The sequence below is a fragment of the Falco naumanni genome, chromosome 3 (genome assembly GCF_017639655.2).
Source record: "Falco naumanni isolate bFalNau1 chromosome 3, bFalNau1.pat, whole genome shotgun sequence".
Taxonomy (NCBI): Eukaryota; Metazoa; Chordata; class Aves; order Falconiformes; family Falconidae; genus Falco; species Falco naumanni.
Window position 1 is genome coordinate 27,649,827 of NC_054056.1, and position 21,752 is coordinate 27,671,578.

Consider the following 21,752-nt stretch of genomic DNA (forward strand, 5'->3'; position numbering starts at 1 on the left):
TTTAATTAACACCTTTCTGTGCACCCACCACATGCAAAGTCAGTAAGAGCACCACACTAGTTAATTGATTAGTAACATCAGCATCAGTTAGCTCAGGTGGAAAAGCAGCATATGTACGTAGTCACTGCTTAGAAGACACAGAATGTTTCAGATCCTACATTGCTAAAGAGGAAACCTCCTATAGCAAGCTAGTATTCTTTTTCATCCCCAGGAAAAAAAATATTTGGCTGCTTTTCCAAAAAAAAGCCCCAACCAATCAACCAACCACACACACACCCCCACACCCCCAACTACAACAAAACCATGACTAGTTTAAGTCAAACATGGTTGGCCAAAGATCATTACATTAAACAAATGTAAAGACCTTTAGAGAAAAAGTAGTATCATACCATTGGATGGATATTATCTGACTGGAAATACTTTTATCAGTAGTAATGCATGTTCTTCTTCACAATCACACTTCATCTTCAGTCAATACTTTACAGCAGTTCAGTAACATTTTCAGCATGTTAGAAATACGATTAAGATAAGGCTTAGCTAGAAAGGCAACTTTTGATAATATTTTTTGGTGTCATTTGTAGGTTCAAAATCAAATGAGTGAAAACAATGTGGAAAATGAAAGACAAAAGACTCATTGCCGTCACAGCAAGCTGCATATGCTCAAATGTCAAATTAAAGTTCGTGCAAAATATAGAATGTGACCTAACACTTCCCATATTTCACTGTGCCCTGTACGCAAGTCACTGAATTAACTGTTGGAGAAAAGGGAAAGCTTGGGGGCTGGTTTTGGCTTTGGTATTTTCACTGAATGTTTTGCCTGTGGGATTTGGGAAGACTGTCCATATTAATATGCTTTACACTTCACTTAACAGAAGATCCACCGGGATAAAGAAAATTGATCACTTTCACATACATTGCCTATCATGCTTTGGGAAACCTTTTTTCAATTAAACGATCAAACACGTGGCTCAAAACCAGTTATGGTAAAGCAACGCGGAATTGTGAGATTTTGCTAGCAGCTGGATTGGTAATACACCTTACCCTTGCCCCTTGCAGAGGCGGATGTTAGTATGTACGTTCAGCCTACTCTGAAAAAAGATTCCATCAGATTTTAGCCCTCCCCTCACACGTCAGCGAAGACAAATCACGAGTGGCACTCGCTGCGTTACAAGCAGGCTGAGCCGAGGGCACAGCCCCTCACGCTGCCCAGTGCCCACGGCACCTGGCCCTGCCGCCCCTGCCCCGTCCGGGTGCCGTGGCGCCACCGCCCCATGCAGCGCTCTCCAGGCGGCGACCGAAGCCTCGTACGGCCGGCGTGAGGCGTGAGGCGCTCCTACTCCTGCGGCGGGAGGCCCCTGCCCGGCCGCCTCGGCGCTGAGGGGCGCCCCGGCCCTTCGCCAGCCGCCTCGGGGCACTGCCGGCCTTTCCCGGGCCCTTCCGCAGCCGCCCGGGCGCTGAGGGGCACCGCCAGCCCCCCCCCGGCCGCCTCCCGCCCAGCGAGCCCGCGCCGCCGCCCGCCGCGCACATGCGCGCTGAGCGCCCAGAGCCGCGCCGCCCGCCCGCCCCCACTGAAGCGGGGAGCGAAGGGCAGCCCCGACCTGGAAACGGAAGGGGCGGGGGAGCCGCGTGTCGGGGCCACGTGACCGGCCGCCTGCTGCCCCGCGGAGCCACGTCCGCTGCGGCGCGGGGGCGGGGCGGGGCGGGGGCGCGGCCGGGGCGGGAGCGGGAGCGGCCCCGGATGGAGGCCGCCGCCATTTAGACGGCCCGCAGCGGCAGGCGCCGGGCCGCCGGGGGTGTTGGGGAGTTGCTGCCGCCGGCGCAGCCGCCATGAGGCGCTTGTCGCATCTGCTGGTGCTCGCCCTGCTCGTCTTCCCCGCCGTACTGCTGCTCGGCGGCGGCCCAGGTGAGGGGAGGCCGGCGGCCGTCGCCGCTCGGCGAGGCGGTGGGGGGGTGGCCGCCGAAGGGCAGCACGCGGCGGGCTCAAGGCGAGCTGGGGGTGGCGGGTAGGGGGACGCCCCCCACCGGGCCGGGGGCACCGGCGCCGCCCCCGCCACCCTCCCGCGGAGCGGGCAGCGCGCGCTGCTCATTCATCGCCGCCGCGCGGGCCTCCCGCGCACGTGGGCCGGTGCGGGGCGGGGTGCTGGGCTCGGGCCGAGCCCCCGGTGCGGCCTTCCCGGCGGAGCGCGGCGCGGTTTGCCGGGTGGGGCTGGGCGCTGCTGCCGCCGGGCGACCGGCGTGGGCGCGGCGGTCCCGCTCGGTCCCGGCCGGGGCGGCTGCGGGGCCCCGGCATACGCCTCTGCCCGCCTGGTTACCCCCGCCTTCCCCGGCCCGGTGCCGTTCGGGCACCTCTCACCCGTTCGCACCGCGGCGTTACCTGATCGCTACCTGAAGCGGCGGGGCCTGGCGGGGGGGCGGGTCCCGTCCCGTCCCCCCCGGGGCGGCTGTCCCCGTCCCCCGCCCGCGGGCTGCGGCGCGCGCTCCTTCCCGCACGGACAGCGCTGCGCTCCCCTGCTGCCACATCATCAGCCCTCCTGACATCTTTTGGGAAGGCCAGGAGTTAGAGCTCCAAGGGAATGTGCTAGCGCAGTTGCTTGGGAAGAGTGCCCGAAACTTATCTGTGCCCTGTTCGGATACGAAATTTTTAAATTAGAAAAAAAATAATAATCTATTTGTGGGCTACAAGTTTAAAACTCCAGCACATAAAATCACTGTAGTTAACTCTTCCGTTAAATGTTGCACGTGGTTGAGTAAGCCTTTTGAGTGTCCCTTCTAAAGACACTGAAGAGGAGGGGTTGTATTTGTTTTTTCCACTTCTGACAATCCTGAAATCCTTGGATATACTTGCCCTACTCAAGGATTCTTACTCCCCCGGGAAAATTTTTAAATACTGATTTTAAACGTGTACTCATAGCAATTAGATCTTTTTCAGGCTTCTGTAAATCAATCGTCCATTCATTTCTACGCTTTGAGTTTTGGAAAACGTTAGGTTTATTAGAAGAAAGATCTGTGGGTTTGTGTATATGTCTTAAAAGTTCTCTGTCTAGCCTGCATGTGCTCCGAACTGCAGGCAGAACTTTGTCCTGTATTAATACAAATAATATTTTGAATATTAGTGTTTGAATGTATGAAACTGGACTCTGTAAAAGCAAAGAGGTGATGAATTATCCGATTGCACTCGGAGTCTTGCTCTGGAGCCATGTTCTAGATGGGTGTTCTTTTCTGACTGCTGTTGTGGTTCTGTTGAACGTGCGGATATAGTAGTAGATGATAATGAGGAGTTCATATTAAAAAATACTTTTTTATATGTTTGAAAACTTGAATGGAAATAAGCACAAAAGTAGTAACTTTATAACTGCCTGTGGAGTAGGAGGTTCTGATACCGTTAGATGAAAAGGACGTAGTAATAATTTATTAAACTTCTTAGTTTTAGAAGAAACAGTACTTACTAAATCAATTTCCTGGCAGTAGCAATGTCTTTTTGTTTTCCCTTTTGTAATGACAAAACAAAATGAAAACATTTTCATATGATGACATGTTAAAAAATGAAACAATAGCTTTTAGGGCAAGTTGGTTGCCTTCTCTGATTTTAAGTGTTGCTGTGTGAATGCTGAACTTTTTGTCATTGAGCTGTAAATTTTTTGGTTTTGAACTTATTGGCACATAAATGAGTAGTTCAGAAAGTTCTTAAGGAAAGAGGCTGAAAGATCAACACAGTCATTTGTGAGGTTTTTGTAACTGAGGCTTCACTGTATTTGACAGATTTATAAGAAACTCTAACAATAGTTTGACAGTTGTGCTACAGTGTCACTTTTCTGTTGATTTACTAGACATTCAAAAGGCTTTCTTGTATTTGCATTTTGTTTTGGTAGATTCAGGTTTATTAGTTGCAGCTCAAGATGCTACAGAAGATGAGGAAGCTGTGGAAGACACAGTAGTTGAAGATGAAGATGATGAAGCTGAAGTTGAAGAGGATGAGCCAACAGACTTGGTAATTGTACATGAATGTTACTTCATAAGTATTAATTAGACCAGAAGTGCTTGAAGCTAGATAGTTTAGATCTATTTAAATGTGAGTTTAATAACATTGCTATTTCCAAATAGCTGTTACCAAGTCTCCAATTAAACTTGCAGTTTCAGAAGGATTTATCTTTTCTCCCTGCATTACCAGCTGAAAAACCACATGGAGTTTTCTGACTACCAAGCCCACGGTTCACAAAGAATAGCAAGCGAGAGAACGAGATTCTCACAGGGGGCCCTGGTAGTTCTCTTCCAGCTTAAGCTGCATCTTGGTAAATTCAGAAGGACATTGGGGTGTAGGGCTACTTCATTTTGGCTTCTTTGATACTGATTTTCAAGGGGCAACAGAATCTTAGTTCTTAGTTAAGCTCAGGATTAATTCTGAAAACCTTGTTTTGCAGCCTGGTTTGACTTGCTACGTTCCTAATCTCGGATACTTGTTGCAGGGTATGCCTGTTATACCGGTGGTCATATTGCTGTTCAGGGTCACTTGCTTCAGCTTGACAGAGTGAAAGACTGTATGTAGCTATGTGATCTGCTTGTAGCAGTAGAGCATTAGGCTTGTTAGACACTTCGTGTACTTTAATTGGTACTAAAATTTCTCAAATTTCTGGTGTAAAGTTAAGAAAGTTTGGGGCGTTATTAGGAGAAGACATGCATAATAAAAATGAAGACTTGTATGGTAATCTGTTCTTTGAGTCTGTTAGATTTTTATGGGTGATGTTAAATTAGTGAACTTGTGGTCGACCAGCTTTGCTAACTGGAAGATACGCTAGGTATTCAGTGCTGACAGAATATTAATAAATAACCTTTTCAATGTAATTTGCTTTTCATAGATAGTCTATGACTTGGGTGGAAAACATTACACTTAGGCAGTTTCTTGTAACTGTCACTGAAATAGAAGATAGCTTTGCATAGTGCCTTTGATTTCTGGTGCTCAGCCCTGGCTCATGGCTTACCTAGATTATGGTACATGTAAGACTCATCCAGTAGGCTGTCCGCTGCTTCAGCTGGTTTAAGCAGAGAGATAAAATGATCCGTGTAGCTCGCAAGCAGTTTGTTCAGGCAGTTCAAGATGGGGTCAGCCTTATTTTTATTTGGTAGGGGGAGGTGGCAGTCCCGTGATCCCTGTGAGGAAAATAAGTGCTTAATGCTGGCATTTGCCAAATTAAAAAGTGAATCATCATAAAGATGGACTTGAACATGTGAATCCACAAACTAACTTACTTCCAGCAGTGTAGCCATTTCCAGGCATACATACTTAACTAATTAAAACTAAGTAGTAAGCTTCTATAAACACTCCTTCTGTAGTGAAAGTAACTCATTTGCCCTACAGTTGCATGTATTTTGGAAAGGCTTGTTTTCTAAATAGAAATAGCTTTGATGTGAACCCTTAACACTTAAATTCTTTTCTTTTCCTTCCACCCCCAAACAGAGACCTTGCTGTTGCATTCTGATTATAAACCTTTCCATACAGCTAAATGCAGTGCAGATTTGTCACTGTGTCAAATACAAGTAGAAGGATAAATGCTGAAAATGATGCTAAACAAATCTAGAGGGAGAACAGACTGTGCTAATCCTGCAGGATTTGCAGGAATTGATACTAGTGCTTGCCATTGTTGCGTGCTTTGATGTATGGGATTCTCATGAAACAAGTGTGGTCTTTGCTTCACTGTTCATTATAGGATTTTTCAAAAAAGTCTCTTGTCTTAGACAGAAGAAAAAGAGGAAGAAGACTTGTCAGGAGAACCTAAAGCCTCACCTAGTGCTGATACAACCATCTTATTTGTGAAAGGTGAAGGTAAGAGACCTGTGCTGATCTGTCATCATCTTTACTGTTGCTTAGACTATATCAATGTGTGTGTAAAACAGCAAAGCTTTAAAAACCAGAGTCTGTTCTAGACACTGTCTGATTAGAAACAGTCTTTGTATCGTGTATCAAGTTTCTAATGATTGAATATTTCTTGTTTTAGACTTTCCAGCAAACAACATCGTAAAATTTTTGGTAGGCTTCACCAATAAGGGTACAGAGGATTTCATTGTTGAGTCTCTCGATGCTTCTTTCCGGTATCCTCAAGACTACCAGTTTTATATCCAGAACTTCACAGCTCTCCCTCTGAATACAGTAGTTCCACCACAGAGACAAGCCACGTTTGAGTACTCTTTCATTCCTGCTGAGCCCATGGGTGGTCGTCCTTTTGGACTAGTTATCAATCTCAACTACAGAGATGTAAACGTAAGCCTGATGTTGTAATTAATTTGAATCTTTCTAGTTGATTTAGAAATGTTAGGCAGGAACTGCCTAGTGAAGTTACTGCCTCTTTGGAAAGTGAATGCCTTTGTGGTTTTTAAGCAGATCAGTCGGTACATAAGCACAGTAAGCAACCATCTACATGTTGCACCATAGCCCCCCATGTACACTACTTTGTATATGTTAGCCTTAAAGTTATGTCAGCAGCGAAGGCTAGAATTAGCCTTCTATATAGAATAGAAATAGAAGGCTTAGAACTGTGTGGTAGTGGGCTTTGCTCATTTCAAAAACAAAACCCTAAAGCCTTCTTTTAGGGTAACCTACATTTCACTGTGCTTTTCAGATTGGGTTTTGCTGACAAACTTAATCAACCTAAATCCCATCTGCAGACTTGACGTTGAGCAAATAAATGTCCAGCGGTTGCAATCTTGGGGAAGGCTGTCTAAAAGTATAAACAGGGATTAAAATGGGGGATTCTCTTCTCTTCTCTTTTAGTGCAGCCCACAGTTCAACAAGCTTCTGTACCGTTGTTTTGATTGTTCTAATAAGAACCCTTCATATGTAATATCTCATGTTATAGGAAATAACATACTGAATGCTAGATGTGAGTTTCTTGGTGATATCAAGATTGTTCTCTATACTTGCACCAAAAAGTTTGCGCTTTTATGTATTGAGTCAAACTTGGGTTACTTACAAACTTAAGTCTGGTGCAGTTGTTAATTTCTAGAGTTTTTTCCAAGAACATGAGCATGTAACAAATGTATCTCTTGCCAAGAAATTATTTTAAAATGTCATGTGGAAACTTTGTTACAGGGCAATGTGTTTCAAGATGCTGTCTTCAATCAAACTGTTACAATTATTGAAAAAGAAGATGGGCTGGATGGAGAAACGTAAGGCAGCTGGAATGCCAGTTCAGTTGGTATACTGGTAAAACAGGTTACTGGCAGTGCCAGCAAGAATAGTTCTTGTATTGTCATTTTATTGAATGTTAGGTCTACTGTGTTCTGCTGATGGTGTAGCAGGCATTTGGCGTGTACGATGTCAATAGTCTGAAAATACAAACTTTTTCCCAAAATTAAGATCTGTATTAATATTACGGAACTTAAGGATTGGTACTGTGTCCGTGAGCAGTTTACACATCTGCTTTGGCCTACAGGGCTTAAGACCTGATGTTACACAGCTGCACAGCGATTCAAAGCTGTTAAGCTTTTGTTAAGCTACTGTGCTTTTTCCTAAGAGTTAAAGGGCAGAGGATCCATAGTATTGGTCTGTGGGTCCTGCTGTGAAGACTGGAATAACTTTCTTCTGGAGCACTCTGGTATAATCCAGGTTCACGTAAACTGAAAGATGCTTTTGGAGTGTGAGATAGATGAACTTGCACTCATGCTTTGTTGCACAAACCTATCTCTGTAGCAGGTATCTTTCAAGAGTGTTTTTTGTGTTGTAAAGACTAAGTACATCTGACACGCCTTATATTTTGCGAGCATACGCTGTGCTGATAATGCTTTTAAATATTCTAACACTGGAGTAGAATTTTAAGAAAACCTGTGAGTTAAAAAAAATAATCTTCAGAAATACTTGTAGACAATGCTGAATATTTTAAAACTCTTGCAACAGGTAGAAACTGCCTGCTGAGTAAGCTTGTAAAAAAGGTCAGCCTGAAGAAATAGGTATTGCATTAATTTGTATTTCTCAAATAGAATAGCATAAATGAAAGAACAATTGGTCACATGTAAATGTGTGATACTCTGGTAAATGAGCTCTCAAAAGAACTCAAATTATTAGAACCAGTTTGAGTTCGTGTCCTGTGACTAGATAATTGCCCTAAAACAGGGATGTTCAATTAAGTCTCCTCTGTAGTTTAACTCCATAATTTCATTTATCATAAATCTGAGTTAAGATGTTCAACTTTGAATAGATTCTTTGCTTGTAAACTCTTGTCTGCTCCCCAAATTAATTTTAGATATAATTTGTTTACCTCTTGCTAAGTATCAACGGGTATTTTCGGTAGAATTCTTCAAAGCAAACCAAAATGCAGAGTTTTAAAAAATGGTTGTTTGCATAGGTAGAATTCTAACTGGAACACAGAGCAAGATAAGTGAGGCCTTTCAAAGCTCTGTTGCCCATCAACTTGTATCCTAGCAGTACTTGCTTTGCCAGTAGTGTACTAAAAGTATAAGAGATTTTTAAGGGTTTTGTAAGTGGCTAAAGCTGTCAAACATAAATGTTACCTGTGACCCAATGTCTTGAAACATAATACTGCAGAAGAGTCTTGCAGTTACTAAATTTCAGTAATTATTTATGACTGTTTCCCATTTTGAGTTTTCAAATGTTCTGTTGTTCAGAATTAATCTCAGGATTACCATTTCTGAAATGGAAGAGTCTGCATAATCACTTAGTATCTGTTAGCACTTCTGTTTCATATTCTTCCCTCCCCCAAAAGTTCCTGTGAAAGATCCAGGTCGGCATAAGGCCAAAGCTAGGCTTAGTTTCTATGCTGTGTTGTAAACTTTATCTTAAACACTTAAGATTTTTAGTTAATGCTTTCTTAAACTGTTTTTTAAAGGATCTTCATGTACATGTTCCTCGCTGGACTTGGTCTACTTGTCATTGTTGGCCTACATCAGTTACTAGAATCTAGGAAGGTGGGTAGTGTGTTTTCTTATGTACTTGTTCATTCAAGACCTTGCTGATGTGAAAAGAAAGCAATTCAGTAATTGCTTCTGGCATGTGATGGTACAGGTAGGACTTTAGAAGATTTACTTTTAGAATGAAGACCTTGGAGATTACTGGGAAGATTAGAGTTTTTTTAAAGAAAGTTCATAATTAGAGACATTTAGATTGCTTATCTAATGCTCTTTGGCACAAAGTGGTTGAACTGGAAGCTTTGATACCTTCCAGTCACTGGATGTGTGCAGCTGCTGACTCAATACTTACTAGGTAGACTTTCCCCATGGTCTCTTGTTTCTATCTGTTAGTTTAATTTAGGTCAAACTTGGGGGGAAACAGCTGTCTAGTCCTTCCTTTAGTTTTTACCGATACTTGCCCACAATGTGGATTAGAGCCTTCTGGATTCCATTTATAATGCTGTAACAGCTAAGGGTTTGCCTGTGTAAGTGGTCTGGCAACTAAAAGCCGTTGAAAGCTTAAGTCTCATCTGCATATAATGCATAGGTTATGTCTTTGTGCAGTCTGGCTCGCAGTACTTTTGAAGTAGCTATCCTTGGGAAGAACTATGGAATGATTATTGTGCTTTGAAATCTGTTTTGCAAGGTAACGTACAAGAACATTGTGCTAATCTAAGAAGGTATAATGAAACCGGTCATCGAAGTTTGATTAATCATCAGCCATTTTTCATAACATACATAATGAACTTGCCCAGTCATGCATGAAGTCTTGATACCTTTGTGTGGAGTTAGTGTTGTGAGGCATGGGAAGTGGCAATGCCAAGCTTAGGTGAATACATTGCTAATGGTAAAGATAGTTAAAGCTAAGCTACAAAGACAGCTTCGTCCCTCAACAGGCCTCAAGTTTGTCTCTTTGTGAAATAATCGCAGTTCATTAAATATAGCATTATTAGTTAATTCTGATACTTGTGCTATCAAAACTTTGGAAAGAAAAACCTTTTCTTCTTGAATTTTCAGAGGAAAAGACCAGTACAGAAAGTAGAGATGGGAACGTCAAATCAGAATGATGTTGATATGAGCTGGATTCCCCAAGAAACTTTAAATCAAATAAGTAAGTAGTCTGCCTTTCACAAACTAAAGTGTAACTTAGTTAATCAGTTAGTTGTAACTGAATAAGTAGCTGATAACAGTTTGTCAGAACAGCATACATCTCTTCTAGGGAACAAAAAACTGTTTAAGGCACTGTGCTTATTGATAAGATGACTACATTAGCAGCCTATTCTGTATAGAACAGACTCGACTGCTTTATATGATAATGACAATCAGTGGCATTTGTTCTGTAGATTCTCTTTCAGCAGTGTGAAATCTCTATCCAAAACTTGGGTCACGAAGGAGGTTTAAGTAGGAGAATGTCTGTTGTCTCAAAGTTCCTGTAAATTGTTTGGAAGTTGGCCTATAGATCAAAGTTTTAAAGAAGCATTGGAAGTGTGTATTAACTAAAGCCACGTTAAGTCTTGGTATTAAATTCCTTCACAAGTGCAGAATGACTTAAGTTCTACTTGGTATTTGGAATGCCAGCAGTAAGGCAAATATCTGATTTCTTCAGACCATTTGTGTGTTTGTGGATTTTTCTAACTTCTTTTGCTGTTTCTTCTGTTTTGCTTTCCTGTGGCTTCAGTGCAGAGTAGAAGAGGTGAGGCAAATGCTGATCTAAAGAGTGGAAGTGCTTAATGTGTTGTCCATGTGATAATTAGGCATGGGTAGAAGTACAGCTTCCTGCATGCCGTGATTGGTGCTGTAGCATGAGCAGGGAAAGATTACAGCACAGATGCATGCAACCACACAAACCCATTTTTATACATATAAACTTATGCTTTCATATATTACAAATGTGTGCATTATTTCTGGTTATATTGTAGTAACGTAGCTTCAGTAGAATATTGCTGCAATACTGCAGTCTCCTCTAACAGTTCCCTTTGTCTAAAATGCAGATGTGTATCTTGTCTTCCTTGCTGCCTTGGTGTAGTGTCAAGCTGATGGTACACCAGGGAGGTGGAGGACTAATCGTGACTAATGGCTGAGTGTGTCTTGTTTCAGTGAGAAATGACCCTCAGCCTTGGGTATAATAGTTTAACAGGTTTTATCTTCCTTATCCCAGGTGAACTCCTATCACCAGTAGCATTGGCTGGTGTGAGGTGAGATAGCCTTACTTAAAACAAAGGGCATCCTAGACAAAAGATGTGCTTTGAAAAGCCTTTGCAGGAGCTACCTTTACTTGAAAAAGACTCCTGATTTGACAAAACACGCATATTCTGAGCTTTATTCGGTGTAGGATGGCTAGAGGCCTTAGCTCTGATAGGAAGTCATGCTAGCAGTTGAGGACTTTACTTTTCTGGATTCTTCACCCTTTTAGCTGTACTTTCACTACATGGGTATAAGGACTAGTGTTTTACTTCCAAAAATGTAAGCTTTCTCATGCGGTGTCCATTCCAAAGAATGATAGTATAAAATCTAGACACAAAATTTGAAAAACCTCTATCTAGCAAGAAAGGCTGAAACTATAAATGCTAATTTTTTTCCAAAGAGCAAGTTGTCTTTAAATGGGTTCAAATCCTGTCAATATTTGGGTCCTGCCCCCCATCCCTTTCTTAAGCTAAATAGGTATTCATATCTTAATATCAGAAGTCTAGGAAAAACTATGTTTAAGTTGTTCTTAATTATGGTTTTCTTCAGCTCCAGGTTAGTTTTAATTAAAACTCTATACTAGAATCTTTTGACACGTGTGGCCTTCAAGATCCTCAGAGGTTCTTGACTATTTTATTGTTGAAAGATACTTCATACTATACTGATTGGCTTGTAATGGTGTGATGGCTGCTCCTTGTGCTTGTACCTACTCTGTAAACAATGAAATTACTGGAGATGGTTCTGTTTAAGAAAATACGCATTTTTAAGTCAACAGATATAACACAAATTACTTCAGCAATTCATACAAGCTATTGTAGTTTCTTTACAATACTGCAGGGATTGAAATTCTACCTATTTAAGGACCGTCATTCTAAAGGACAATTGTAAGCCTGTCATTAAGTCCAAGATGTAGGATGATGTTACAGAGTAGGAACATTTGGGGATTTTTATTACCTTCTGTTTATGATGCTAGTTGTTCAGAAGCCTTAATAGTTTGTTTGAACTGGCTTTTATGATGCTGCATTGCACTGGAAGGGCAGTTTGGCTTGTGTTTGGGTGGGAGAAAAATACATGGGGATACAACATCTAATCTGAACTATCTGTAGCAATTGGTGTAACTACTTTTTTTTTCTTTTTTAAATCTAGATAAAGCTTCACCGAGGAGGTTGCCCTACAAGAGGGCACAGAAGAGATCAGTGGGCTCTGATGAGTAAATGTTAACTAGTACAACAGTTGAACCTTTACTAATCCTGCCTGTTTGGGTTTTTTTTTTGGATTGGAGTAGTGCAGAGAATCCATATCACCATAAGGAAAATACTGCTAAACATTTGGACTGAACAGATTAACTGAGTGGTGTTAATATTACCGAGAATGCACTTCTCTTTTTTTTTTTTGTTTTGTTAATTGTTGGGGGGCTGGGGGGGAGGTAGCCATTAAGATTTGTGCCTGCGTGTGTAAGCAGTTGGTTTTAACAGAACCATGTTACCTGAAATGTGCCTTTAGAGTTCTTTGTAATGCTGGCTTGTCATCTGTATGCTGTCTTTGAAGGAATTTTCTCCTCCCCTAATCTGAATGTCTAGTGGCTTAATCTGTCTTGATTGTGTCATGTCTGTATCAGAATCTGTATGTATTTTTCATTTTCAGTAAGTAACTTTCTTCTCTACAGTCTGCACACACTGAAATTTGTGTGTGTGGTCCTATTTCAGTGGCAAGGCACTGATCATCTAGATTTCTGCATCGTTTGCATTCTAAAGGCACAATTGGGTATAGCTGCTCGTAGTGGTAGATACTTTGCTGCTGTTTTGATCTGGGCATGCAGTGACCTAAAAATCTGAACTTATCTGCATAGATGTTAGGAATACTCTTACACAGCAGCAGAACTTGTGAAGCATGGAATTTGTGTGCTGAATTGGTATTACTACATAAATTTTTTTATACCCAACTTGTTAAATTGTTAGTTATTGAGTTGTGCCAGCAGCTTAAGTATTCTGATTATAGTGGTAGCTCTGCAGTGTTTACTCCAGAAATTATTGAATAAGCCAGGAAAAATGTCTCAGTAAGTTCTTGGTTCTCTCACAAAAACTAGAATGTCATATATATCAAAACATGGACTTTTCTTAAAGCTTTACATGAGGCAAGGACTTTGCATTTACTGTACAAACTTGAAACTGAATTTGAAAAACTGTTGGTTTGACATAATCTTTTTAAATGGTAAAATACTTAATTCACCCTTTGCAGTTTGTAAATCTCAAACTTCTTCCCACTGGTCAGTATGTTGGTCTGAGGTTTTGGAGGTTTTTTTTTTTAATTACCTCTGCTTTCCTACTAGTAACACGGATGCATATCCATTATTAACTACATGTTAGTTCAGTGCTAAAGCAGAAGAGCTATATGCAATCGAAATGGGATTTCTTTCACGGCAGGCACAGCTTACATGGTTACCAGGTACTGAGGTATTGATCCACATCTGTTGCATTTAGGAATTTAACAGTAAAAAGAGCAGATGATGGAGAGTGTCAGTTTGCTGCCATTCAGGCACGTGGACAAGGCTTGAATTAATTGTTTGCATCTCAGCTGCATCTCATCCTGTGTCTGAAGGTTATCTGGAAGCTTGTTGAGCTCAGGAAGAGGCACTGATTTTTGAGACCTCAGCTTTCTTCTTTTTCCTCCCCTTCCTGATCTCCACGTGTGAAAGTGCTCTTTTAGGTCTGCACTTGCTCTGCAGGGACTGAGCTGCTGAGTCGGTGAATGCTGAGCAATACTTGCAAATCATATCACAGTGTGTTTGAAGCATCTAAACTCTGAAATGACATGTACTGTTACTATACACTTTGCCAGAATGAACTGTGAAGATGTTCTTGACTCATCTTGCTGTGGAAAATATAAGAATAGGAAAAACAGCCCCAAAGATTCTTCGGTCAACTTCCTGACAATATAGCTGGCCCAGACAGAGTATTTTGAATAGTTGAGTGCTGAGTAGTTGTACAGATCACTTAGCAAACAGCTGAATGCTATTGTCATAGGAGGTATCTCCACTCAGTTGTGAGGAGCAACTTTGCCTTTAATGATGTAATCTGGCTGGTTTGAGTTTATGGGCTTCCATTCAAACTTGCATTGATTCAACAATGTGTCTAAGTGCTTTGTATACTAAAGCCCTATAGCTATCACAGCACTTAGTGTACTGAACTACTAAGTTCCCTCTCTTGGATTATGTCTGTAACCTGAAATCAAAGAGATTTTGGTTTTTATCTGTTGTGCTAATAGTTAAACTGTGTACTCTAAATTCTTCCTGAGATAGGAAGGTATTCTTTTGAGGGGGTGATGGTGAGAGCTGCTCTAGATGCAGTAGTGCTCCAGTAAAAAAGACAAATGATCAGAACAGAGGATACTAATTTGTAATATCCTGGTTTTATTTGTTCAGATAAATAGTTTAGCCCTCCTGATTGTGTTTTAGAGCAAGTTAGACCTTTAGAAATCTTAGGCTGACAGGACTTAGAGAAGCTGAAGGACTGAGGCACTGTACAAATAAGAAATGCCCAGCTGTCCAACTGACTCATCAGTGACCTGGAGGAAGGGGCAGAAGCGCCCTCAGCAAGTCGCTGACGATACAGAGCTGGGAGGAGCGGCTGATCCACCCGAAGGCTGCGCTGCCATTCAGCGAGGCCTGGGCAGGCCGGAGAGCTGGCGGAGAGGGACCTCATGGGGCTCAGCAAAGGCCAGCGCAGGGTCCTGCCCTGGGGAGGGACAGCCCCGCGCACCAGCACGGGCTGGGGCTGAGGGCTGGGAGGCAGCTCTGCGGGGAAGGACCTGGCAGTGCTGGTGGGCAGCCAGTTGCCCATGGGCCAGCAGTGTGCCCTGGTGGCCAAGAAGGCCCAGGGGACCCTGGGGTGCGTGAGGAGGAGCGTGGCCAGCAGGTCGAGGGAGGTGATCCTGCCCCTCTGCTCGGCCCTGCTGAGGCCGCACCTGGAGCGCTGGGTCCAGTGCTGGGCTCCCCAGTTCAGGGGAGACTGGGAACTGCTGGAGAGGGGCCAGCGGGGGGCCACGGCGATGGTGAGGGGGCTGGAGCACCTCCCTGGTGAGGAAAGGCTGGGAGAGCTGGGCCTGTTCAGCCTGGAGAAGAGAAGCCTGAGAGGGGACCTTATCAATGTCTGCAAATACCTCAAGGGCGAGTGCCCAGAGGCCGGGGCCGGGCTCCTTCCAGTGGTGCCCAGCGACAGGGCGAGGGGCAACGGGCACAAGCGGCAACACAGGGAGCTCCGTCTGAACGGGAGGGAAAACTTCTGCACCTTGAGGGTGCCGGAGCCCTGGGACAGGCTGCCCAGAGAGCCTGTGGGGTCTCCTGCTCTGGGGACATTCCAGACCCGCCTGGATGTGACTGTGCAGCCCTAGGAGACCCTGCTTCAGCAGGGGTTGGGTAGATGATGTCCAGATGTCCCTTCCAACCCCAACTGTTCTGTGATTCTGTGAAATAAGTATTTGAAGGTTTCAGCATCCTTCTGCGCTCGGCGGTTAATGTCCAAATGCTTATGTTCTAAGCATGAAAGAAGAAACAGTTTAGCACCTGGCATAGGAATTAGCAATAGGAGAGTGCAGTTGTACCAAGACTGTCTTTCTGATCTTAAAACTCGGCACTCACTGTCGATGGTTCATAGTAACTTTCTCACCCAGAAGCAGTTTGTAAGAACAGTGCCCAGCAGTCTGCTATCGTGCATGATAAATGAAGTAACAGTTTTGAATTCCTTGTTTCTTGTTAAGTTTGCTGCAGTTGAAATTTAGCAATAACGTTCTCATGTGTAGTGGTAATTGAACTTTGGCATCTCTTACATTAGTCTGGTGAATAAGCCAGTCTACTACAATTGGATTTCTTCAAATGGGAGAACATAGTTGTTGCTTTATCCTGTTTATCAACAACTTTTATTTTGGTACTTGAAACTTCTGCTCAGTTTTTAAGCACATTCAGATAGCTTAGTGTGGCAGATATGTTACTGGATATCATTATTATCAGCTGAGTAGGATATAGTTTCATGAACTTTAAGATGGAAAAGTAGCAATTCTGCCTGTCTCTGTGCCACCCCTTTCCACGTGGCAGCACAAGCGTTTGTACACTTGCATCCTTACCAGCCTGGTTTTCAGCAAGCTTACTGCACTGCTGCACAGCTGCTTGTGTGAGGTTAGGAGAAGAAGAGCAAGGATTGTGACCAAAGATGCAGACTCGTGTTTCTTCCTTACTAGTAGGAAATGATGAAATGGTCTTAGACCACAAGTAAACTATGGCCTTAGTGTGAAGGACCACTATTTCTTTCTCACAGCTCCTTAACTAATTCAGACTGAAGACGTAACAAGTCTGTACTTGGGTTAAGAAAAAACTTGCTTTAGAGTTCATGTCTACAGTGGTAGCAAAGCATCAGTTTAGTGACATTTGAACTGCATTTGATACTTGTAGCCCTCTGTATACTGTTATTTGTGACAACAGTTAATTTTTTCCTGATACCATTTAACCTCAGAAAGAGTGTCTGCTGTCAGACTAAAATGAAGTATCATCTTTAAAACAAATAAATTGTATGCTGTGGAGATGAGTGGAGCAGACTAAGTGATAGCAGCATTTCTGCTTGTTTCAAAACAGTTACACTGAACATTGTTCTTACCTTGAAACAGATATGACCAAAAGCATCATTCACTGTTTATTCCTGGAATGCATGGTGCTAAACAAAATGTTGCAATTGAAAGCTCTCTGATTTCAGGGAAGCAGCAGGAAAGTGAAATAATAGTGTAGGCTGGTTGTCCTGTTTTTCAGTGTGCCTGATGTACGGAGCAGCAGTTAAGAGGCAGTTCTCCAAAGGAAGGACAGTACCTACCTCATAGGAGTGACACAAGGGCTGTTTCAGAGTGTTTTAAAGTTACTTGAGACTTGCACAATACACTTCCATGGAGATAGTAGGACACAGCACTAGGTGTAACTTGATGGTAATGACATAGATTCATGTTATACCAGTTTAATCCCCTCACTGAACAGAATTTAGCAGCTTTTATGCTAAGACTTTTCTTAAATACACAGAGGAATTGCAATTAACTTACAAAAGAAGAGCAAAGCCAGAAAGTTTCTTCAGATTCTGCAAGAGTTTATACGGGGCTAAGTAACATTCTTATGTTTTTCCATTTATCTCTAAATTTTCCCAGGGATTTTTTTTTAATCAAGTGATAGAAATGATTGTTTGTATAGGTACAATCAACAGTCAGTTTAAGAATGACTGCTTGTTCTGGATGATTAAGTTCAGATGATGTACTGCAATTGAAATGTTAAATTAAAATTTACTTTCTTACCTGCTGACTTTCGTTTATAAGTGAGATCAGATCTCTTAAGTGGCTGCAGTTTTTTTTGTTTTAAAGTAAACTTGATTATTTTTTTCTTAGCATTGTGTAGTTTTTTTAAATAAAGCATGAGTATGGCACCAAAAGGCCTGAGTGGTATGGTGGTGCTCTTTTCTTTGACAAGCAACTTGTAGTAGCAAATATGCAAAGAATGAAAACATGCTTTCTTAAAAAGCTGCTTTCCTACAAGTGTATTTGACATGGGAATAATAGCGAGGAAGTATTGTGTGATATTTTGGACAACAGACTAATATTAAAGATTAGAACTCTTTCCCAGGCCTCCCTTATTCTTATAAAGTGTTCAGTAAATTCTTGAATCCTGATCTGTTAAAACTGAGCCATAGTCCCCTATGTTTCCAGAAAGAATAACTTATTGTTAAACTGTAGGCAGTGTGAAAAGGATCTCTTCAGATGCTTTAAAAGGCTGCTGAAGCACAAGGTTATAACAAGGCCAAATCTGTGTAGCTTTAAAGTGCGTGCTGTTTTGTGCCCAAGCAAATGGTAGTACTCCAGGCAGTAATGAAGTAGTAGTTTGAGCAGGTGTATTGCATCCAAGACTTGCTGGGGAAAAAAGCTAACAAAAGCAGAACAAAGATGGCTTAAAATTAAAGGGTGGTGAGACTCCTGTATTTGTGAACTACAGCTGTGGTAGTGTTAAAAGTGGGTATAGTGTGTTAAGGTATATTTTTTTTTTTTTGTTCCTGGAGAACACAACTCTCAAACTTGAACTCTGCCTCATCTTTCCCTGAAAAGATCAAGGTAGATTTTTGAGACTTCATATTGGTCTCTCTTTCTAAGCCAGTCATTGCAGTCTTAATTTCAGTAGACTGTCTTTCTAGCCTCTCATGTTAGTAGTCTTGATTACTGCATCTTTGTTAATATAAATCTATAAAGTGTCAACATGACAATATTCCAGTTCCTTAACTGGTGAGGCAAAACTGAGACTTAACCTGTCTTTCCTTACCACTTTTGGTCTGTTCAGCTCACATGGGAACCACAGTTTGTCCTGCCTTAATTGAGTTTACCCTCTACCACTTAAATTCACATAATGAAACCATAAATTAATAGCAAAGAATACTTGGAGTTAATGTCCATAGCCATACAAATGTCTGAACAAGATGCGTTTTCAAGATGACCTCAGTGTATGTTCTAGTAAAACAGATACAGTCCTGTCCTACGGGGCCTGGATGGAGCTAGACAGTCAGTCTGGTTTTCATTCAGATGAAGCTGTATCAGTGGAGCATGTGTGATTAAAGCATTTACCCTGAAGATAAAGTACAGTATTATGTTCACTAAATGGGAATTATTATAACCAGCAATACCAAAAGCTGTCAGCTGAGGGATCTCCCAAGCCAGTGGCAGCTGCTTCTCATAACAGACAAGCACAAGAGGGCTTGGGTCCCTTCTCAAAGAGCAGCATCTGAATGGATGGGCTGGAGCAACTGTTTCTGGCTTTTCTTAATCGTTCTTTGCTCTCATCTTGGTCACTGAAGTAAGTCTGAGCCCGGCATTTTTCCATGTGTTTTGGAAAAGCATTGACAATGTGAAACAAACTGAGAAGCTGTAGATAAGCAGTGCCTTGTGTTTGCTTCCAACAAAAGTCAGGACTGTAGGCACTGGCAGGGTCAGCCTAAGGTATCGCAGCAGCAGGGGTAACAGCAGTGCTGCATAAGCACTGCCTCTTTGTCATGGCCCTAGGCTCCTCAGCAAGCTTTCCTGGAACTGGAGTTAGATTAAATTGGGCCTTTTAACTCTATGTGTACCTTGACTATGTCCAGACAAACAGGTCCACATTCTGTCTTCAGCTGGAGTATTTTTTCTGTGAAAGCTGAACCAAAGAGCCCAGTCCATCCAGGACACTGAGGCATACTTCCTCGCACAAGCCTGGGTCCACACTACTACAGAAGTGAGCAGAGCACGGGACCTTACCCTGACAGCACGCTTGATCCCAGCCTCAGCTGGCCAGTCCACCAGGAAGTTTCCAAGAGAGACAGAACAGTTTTCTTTAGCAGCAGCCTACACAGAAAGGAGGAGTCTTAAAATACCCTGGTGCAAGTTTCCATTGGAAAGAAACAGCTAGAATTGAAATAGCATCTGATGACTTATCACATACAGCATGGCAAACACTGCCCCCAAAATAACAGGGTATAATTAGAAGCAAGTGTAAATACCCTCACAAACTTGATTATGAAGTGTGTTATGTTTTCCTTAGAGCCAGTATTTTAAGACTTAGTTAATGCTTGGTTGGTTGTAGTAGTGGTTCATTGATAGAGTGGAAGTATTTCTCACAGCTGGAAATGTCATTTTGCCCAGCTAATCCTAACTGCCTGCTACTATAAGCAAGCTGAAAACCATGAAGCACAGCTTGCTGTTAGGCACCACAGGAAAGGCTGCTGTCTTTCAGAAAGGAAAAAACCCCAAGGGAAATGGAATTTAGCTTGTATTTTAAAAAACACACTGCACGGGGATGGTCTCCATTCCGGTCTGTTAGGTGTCTGACAGGTGGCAATACTGCAGCATCCTATTGCCATCCCCCGCACCCCCTCCCAACTAAAAGGTATGGCAAGGATGAAGTATGAGGCACTGGCTTCACTCAGTAGCGTTACTCCATGCCCATAAAGGATGAGTCGTTCCCTCAAGGGCCTGTTGAGACTGAACTGCCTCTGCTCCTCTTAAAAGCATCTCACTGGGTGTCACTCACTGGTCCTTAGGTGGAGCGCTCCTTGTGGTTACTCCAGTTTTCCTTTAGTGGAAAGGGCCATCGTGCCATCACCCAGTCATTGCTATTTTGCTGAATCTGTAGAATTGCACCGAAACAGATGTTACTGATTCACTGCAGCGATAATAAGTGCCGGTCACTAAGGATCTGTTGACAAACTGCAAAGCAATCCCACAGCTGCAGTTCAGCAAAACACTGCCACGAGGAACCCTGGGAGGAGCTGCTATCAGTTCTGGTGAAGCATTAAGGTCACATTAAGTGCCTTCATTTTTGAGCAGGTGTTTTACAGCTGCTAAAGAGAATATTTTGGTTCAGAAAAAAATTCAAACTTCTTTATGAGAGGTGCATTCACCAAACAGTAATAGCCAAATGCATTAAAAGCAGCGTCTGGCTCTGCATCCTGTACCAAAGCACGTTACCACCAGGTGCACAGGTTGCTCAGTGCTGCAGATCCGCTCCGTTCCCTTACCTGTGGCCCTGGCAAGCTTTTCTAACCAGCTCGGCGCTGATCCTGGGCTCCAGGTAGCTGTGCTAGAAGGCCTCTGTGGTTTCAGCTCCAGATGGTACTGGCAGATAATGATCTAGACAGGAGGTCAAAAAAATCAAACTGAGTACGTTGTGGTGCAGCCTTTTCCCAGATTGCTGTGCATACACAGGCAGCTCGATACTTTGATTTTCTGCAGCTGTGGAGTATACTGGAGCTGGTATATGTACCCTCGAAGCCTGTAAAAGCTTCAGTCATATAAGCGTCTTGGAGGCAACAGAGGAAATGGCGTTAAGTATTCTGCCATCAAAAAGGTATTTTCTGGCAAAGTGAGCAAATGTACGAGTATTGTATCCCACTCGGCAGCAGAGCGTGAGCAGGCGTGTGTCCTCCCCCGTTCTGCCTCCTCCCCAGCTGCTGCCTGGGAGCCCTGCGCACCAAGTAGGGCTACACTTCAGTAGAAATAGAGGAAAACAGCAATGAAAAAGGTTACATTTTTGTGACCAGATTTTACCCGGTCGCTTTTCCGTTCCTAAGCACAGATCACGTGGTAAAGCCAAAGTTGCAAATACTTGGGAGGAATATTTATGGATCAAAGCAAGCCTTCATCCCACAACTAGCACTGCCGTCACATAAAATAAAACACAAGTATTTCTTCTGGGTGCAGATTCATTAGAAGTTAGATGCTGCTCGTTAAAAACAACAAACCTAGCTGCAAATCATTCTCTGTATGACCAGGTAACAGGAGATGGGAGGAAAGGTTAAACACATTGATTGCTTTGGTTACCCAAATGCAACTGGACTCATGCCTGCGCCTACTCCCTGCCTAAGGGCAGGGGCTGCTAGCCCTGCGTGCACACGCTAAGGCAGGACCATTTCTTTGCATACGTGCTGCAGGGAGGGACAGTTTTGCTGTTTCTAGTATCCCAGCTGCTCAGGTCGTGCATTATCGCAGAGCCGCTGACACCTTGTCCTGCCTTCGCACATTTTTATGAGTACCACGGCCGCGCTCTCTGCACAGTTACAATCTAAAAATTCCTGATGTGAAGTCAGCCCTCGTCAGAGCTGGCAGTCACCATATTAACCTCTGCCTCTGAGATT

General features: G+C 43.0%; 1 protein-coding gene across 2 annotated transcripts; it reads left to right on the forward strand.

Moving 5' to 3' along the window:
* Positions 1-1,719: 1,719 nt before the first annotated feature.
* On the forward strand, positions 1,720-13,307 carry SSR1 (signal sequence receptor subunit 1). 2 transcript variants are annotated; one of them, XM_040586754.1, is made up of 9 exons: positions 1,720-1,903; positions 3,870-3,988; positions 5,731-5,818; positions 5,991-6,253; positions 7,082-7,158; positions 8,835-8,913; positions 9,913-10,006; positions 10,574-10,588; positions 12,226-13,307. In XM_040586754.1, the coding sequence occupies exons 1-9, from the start codon at positions 1,828-1,830 to the stop codon at positions 12,291-12,293; spliced, it is 879 nt and encodes a 292-aa protein (XP_040442688.1). In that variant the 5' UTR covers positions 1,720-1,827; the 3' UTR covers positions 12,294-13,307. The 2 variants fall into 2 exon arrangements, with proteins under 2 accessions (XP_040442688.1, XP_040442689.1); XM_040586755.1 differs by lacking the exon at positions 10,574-10,588 and having other exon boundaries at positions 1,721-1,903.
* Positions 13,308-21,752: the final 8,445 nt, after the last annotated feature.

What these genes read in the sequence shown, in the direction of transcription:
- SSR1 (XM_040586754.1), top strand. Translation starts at nt 1,828, where the DNA reads ATGAGGCGCTTGTCGCATCTGCTGGTGCTCGCCCTGCTCGTCTTCCCC. An exon ending in GCTGCTCGGCGGCGGCCCAG is followed by an intron (nt 1,904 to 3,869) that starts GTGAGGGGAGGC and finishes TTGTTTTGGTAG; the next exon opens with ATTCAGGTTTATTAGTTGCA. An exon ending in AGTTACTAGAATCTAGGAAG is followed by an intron (nt 8,914 to 9,912) that starts GTGGGTAGTGTG and finishes TTGAATTTTCAG; the next exon opens with AGGAAAAGACCAGTACAGAA.